Genomic DNA, 4100 nt, shown 5'->3' on the forward strand with positions numbered 1-4100 from the left:
CTAGTCTCAATTACTGATTGCTATTTATCAGATTACATTAGAAGTAAAGGATCTCTCCTGTTGGTAATTGCAATATTCAAACTGTATGAAAACGAATTACAATTAGTTGCCCTGATATATGGAGTTCCCCAACCTTAGAGGAGCCATTAAATATCTACATTCACTCCCACCATCACCAATGCACAGTGGCAGCAGTGAATACCATCTACTGCAGCAACTCACCAAGGCTCCTTCAGCAGCACCATCCAAACCTGTGGCTTCTACCACCTAGAAGATCAAGGGCAGCAGATGCATGGGAACAACACCAGCAGCAACTTCCACTCAAAACCATACACCATCCTGACTTGGAACCAAATCATCATTCATTCACTTCCTGAAACTCCCTCCCTAACAGCATGGTGGATCTACCTACACCTCAAGGACTGCGGCGGTTCGAGAAGGCAGCTTATCACTACCTTCTCAAGGGCAATTAGGGATGGGCAATAAATGCACTATTTTCCAAAAGTGCTCAGATTCCTTGAAAACGACAGTCACTGGAATTATTCAAGGGCAAAATTGGAGAGCCAACAACTAGAACATGGTTTGACTTGGTAGTTATTGCTTTTGGAGTTGAATCTGTTAATCATTATTTCAAATACACCTGTACACTTGTGTATTAGAAAGACCAAGAAAGGACCTGATTGTAACTCATTCAAAACCCAACCATTTACATTGAGTTAAAATTGGGCCCCAAAAAGTTCATATTTCATCTCTGCCCATAGATTCTGTATTTAACTGAGCACTCAATAGCTCACCACATTTTTGTGCTAATTATAGCACAGCTGTAACATTACAGTGCACTACTCCAGCAATAAAAAGCTACTGTGCATGTTTCACCATTATCAGTGGTAACATTATCAGTGAGAAATTAAGTTGAATCATATTCTTAAAGTACAGAGCAAATATTTTGTTCAACCGATTGCATAAGTTGGTATAAAAAATAAACTTTCTACCACGTAACAACAAGATAAATTTAAGGAGATTTGTTCGTATATCCTTCCCTGGAATACTGCCCACAAAAAACACACAGCTTTAACACCACAAGCTGTCCTGTAAATTAAGTCTACCATTTTTCAAAGTCTTCAACACTGTGAATTACAGTAGACAATTTATCAATATCTATTTGATGTGCTATTATACTTACTAAATTTGATATTTTACATTAAATATGCAATTATTCAGCATAAGCTACATCATATAATATCAAATCTTCAGTAAGTGCTGCATCTATGTCTTTGCCTTCACCACCAAAATGCCGTCATGACACAACATAGCAGAAAGATCTTTCGACTGCACGCCATCTGGAAGTGGGTACTGTCTTGTAAAACTCCTGGAGATAAAACCATGTTCATCCATTCTTCGGCCGTGCTGGGCCCTGATGAGAAGCCATCCTTCAAATACTTGAATAATGATATCTTCAGGGCGGAACTGCACTGCATCCAACATGACCTGAAACATTTCGGCCTCAGTGGCTTCCACTGATTTTGTCGACTCTTTGACTGAAAGTTTGTCACCTGTTCCGATTCTTTCTGTCGGACCCGGCAGGGCAAACATCAAATGATCCAGCTTGCATTCTGTGAGATTTTGCCCTGCTATCTTGTGCTGGTACCGAACAGGAGTGTCAATCCAGTGTCTGATAATTCCTTCCTCCATTAGCCCTTTAATGTGAAACAGCTCTTTTTTTAAAAAAACGAAGTGTTCTGGGTTAGCTTCAATCAAGGATGTTGCTGCTTATGATGTGCTCCAGCTTCTCATTTGCATTGGTCAATCTGCTTTTTATAGAAAGTCTATTTTGGGCACTATATAGAGACAAAATATTTCTGTGCTAGCGACTCAGTTTCCTTTAGATACTTTGGAAAGAATGTAGGCAATTCCAAACACTTGGCTCTGATATTCATTGGCTAAGTAATTGGTCTATAAATAGGAATTATCTTTCATTAGTAAATGAATGGCTCCTCCTGAGAACTGCTTACCAACAAAAGATGCCCTGAGAACTGCTTACAGAAGAAACCGCTCAACTAATCACTCCTACAGTATTTATCCATCGGTATATGTCAAAGTCTTGCATTTTTTGCCTCTGTCACACTTCCAAGTGTCAAAAGCATTTTTTTAAAGAAATAAAGTGAGCCATTTCCTGTTAGTTTTTCTGATCGTGACAACTTGGCCTCTCCTCGAGAGCATTTACAAAAAACAGCCAACTTAGGTCCCTTAGGAGGTGGGAATCGCGGTCCACCCGCCATTTTTAAATGGCTCCAAAGTCCTTAGACTCTGCAAAAATCCAATCCACTATCTGAGACATGCAGCCTTATTAAAATATTTAAATGATCACTCAGCCCCTGAGGGCAGGTTAGCCATCAGCCTCCATTAGAGTCAGATATTGACTGTTCGAGGTGGATTGGATTTGAGTTTGAGATTTTTTTAAACTTCAACATCCCATCTGACCCGAATCCACCTGTTTTGAGGGGTTTACAATTCCCCTCTATGATTCAGCAATGTCAGATAATTTAAATATAATATTAATCACTTTCTTAGAGATCATTAACTATTTGTCGGAAAGTATCACTAAAATCATTGAAAATATTGGCTGAGATAAAGAGAGTTTGGCACAGGAAAGGAGGTTCCTTTCGAAGGAGGTCCAAGAGCCATTTGATGATGTCACCATGTGACATCACATAGTTGCCATCCATTTTGAAAATTCTACTAATATTTCCAAGACCTCCACAAAGAAAGCAAGTTGTAAAGGATTTTATTATAGGTGACTTCTGCAGCATGGTATGATATAATACTGAAATACCTAGCTTGGGTAAGGGTTCATGGTACAGAACCATCTAGTTTACAAGCTGAGACAATTGCCCGAACTTAGTTGTAGTGCAAAACTCATTATATTTTCATCAGGATAGCTTGTGTTCCACGTTTTGTGCCTTCATGCTCTTTATGCTCCATGTTGTTCCCAGAATATTTTTATAGGTTGGTTTGCCCCGTGAAAAGCAGAAAAATATTTATATTGTAACCATAAAATAGGTGAGTATCAGAGTTTTAAAAAGTCAATGGCCAGTAATTTCTGTGCTCTGGAGCATTAGAACTGGGTGTAGCCCAAAGATGCATTGGGGAGGACCTCAATGACCCACCCCACACCCTCCACCCCAGCACCACCAACCCCACCCACCTGCCCACCCCAGTCGGAAGTTGCAGGTAAAAATTTCTTGGCAATTTCCCAGGAACTTCAAACCTCCATTGGGTAATTGCCCTGTATTGGGAACCATCTAAATGGGTCCAACTATCTTACAGCAATAGGTATCCTGAAAAAGTTAGAAGAATTGCAACCATTTCTAAAAATACTCATGGGTAATTATAGTACCTGATCCCCACCAACACCCCCATGGGATCCTCCCTGATTACCTAATTTCTCCCCATTCCCCCCACTGACCATTTCCCTGTTGACCACGCCCCCCTCTGACCACCTAACACCCATCTTCCCACTGACCACCTGACTCGCCACTGACCATCTGATACCACTAGGCCCAATTCCCTGGCCTACCTCAGTCTGGGATCTATTGGGCCATATTCATGTGACTGGTTGCAGTCCTGGCAGCGCCCAATACTCATCTCCCGGTGTTGCTGGGACTGCTGGAGCTGCCAGTCAATCAGATTGGCTGATAGCTCCCAAGGGTGGAAGTCCCACTGCTAACCAATTTAGTACACCGCAGTGCATTATGGTTGTGGGGTGGGCTTGCAGAAAGCTATGGGGTTTCCAGCCAGCTTTCCTTCCGGGAGGTATAAGGTATCCACCACAACTGTCGTCCCTCCCTCTATTTTAGGCTCAATGTCCTATACCTTCTGTCTGCCTGATCATGGATAAGGTTACTAGCTAGAAAATTATCAGCTGATTTACAATCCATTTGAACCTCATGCTAAGCACTTTTTGCTGAACAGTGCAGAGTATGTGTAACTCCGTTGTCCATTTATGATATTTATGTGACTGGGGAGACCTCAGCATGAAGTATTCAGATACATTTTCATGCTCATTCTGGAGGTTCTATATCTATCTATCACTGGCAGGA

At 41.3% G+C, this 4100-nt stretch overlaps 1 protein-coding gene across 1 annotated transcript; it reads right to left on the reverse strand.

Moving 5' to 3' along the window:
- Positions 1-996: 996 nt before the first annotated feature.
- On the reverse strand, positions 997-1776 carry hspb3 (heat shock protein, alpha-crystallin-related, b3). Its single transcript, XM_078219369.1, has one exon. It carries the CDS (start codon positions 1690-1692, stop codon positions 1267-1269), a length of 426 nt encoding a protein of 141 aa, XP_078075495.1. The 5' UTR covers positions 1693-1776; the 3' UTR covers positions 997-1266.
- Positions 1777-4100: the final 2324 nt, after the last annotated feature.

The sequence above is a fragment of the Mustelus asterias genome, chromosome 1 (assembly GCF_964213995.1).
Source record: "Mustelus asterias chromosome 1, sMusAst1.hap1.1, whole genome shotgun sequence".
Classification (NCBI taxonomy): domain Eukaryota; kingdom Metazoa; phylum Chordata; class Chondrichthyes; order Carcharhiniformes; family Triakidae; genus Mustelus; species Mustelus asterias.

What these genes read in the sequence shown, in the direction of transcription:
- hspb3 (XM_078219369.1), bottom strand. Translation starts at nt 1,692, where the DNA reads ATGGAGGAAGGAATTATCAGACACTGGATTGACACTCCTGTTCGGTAC.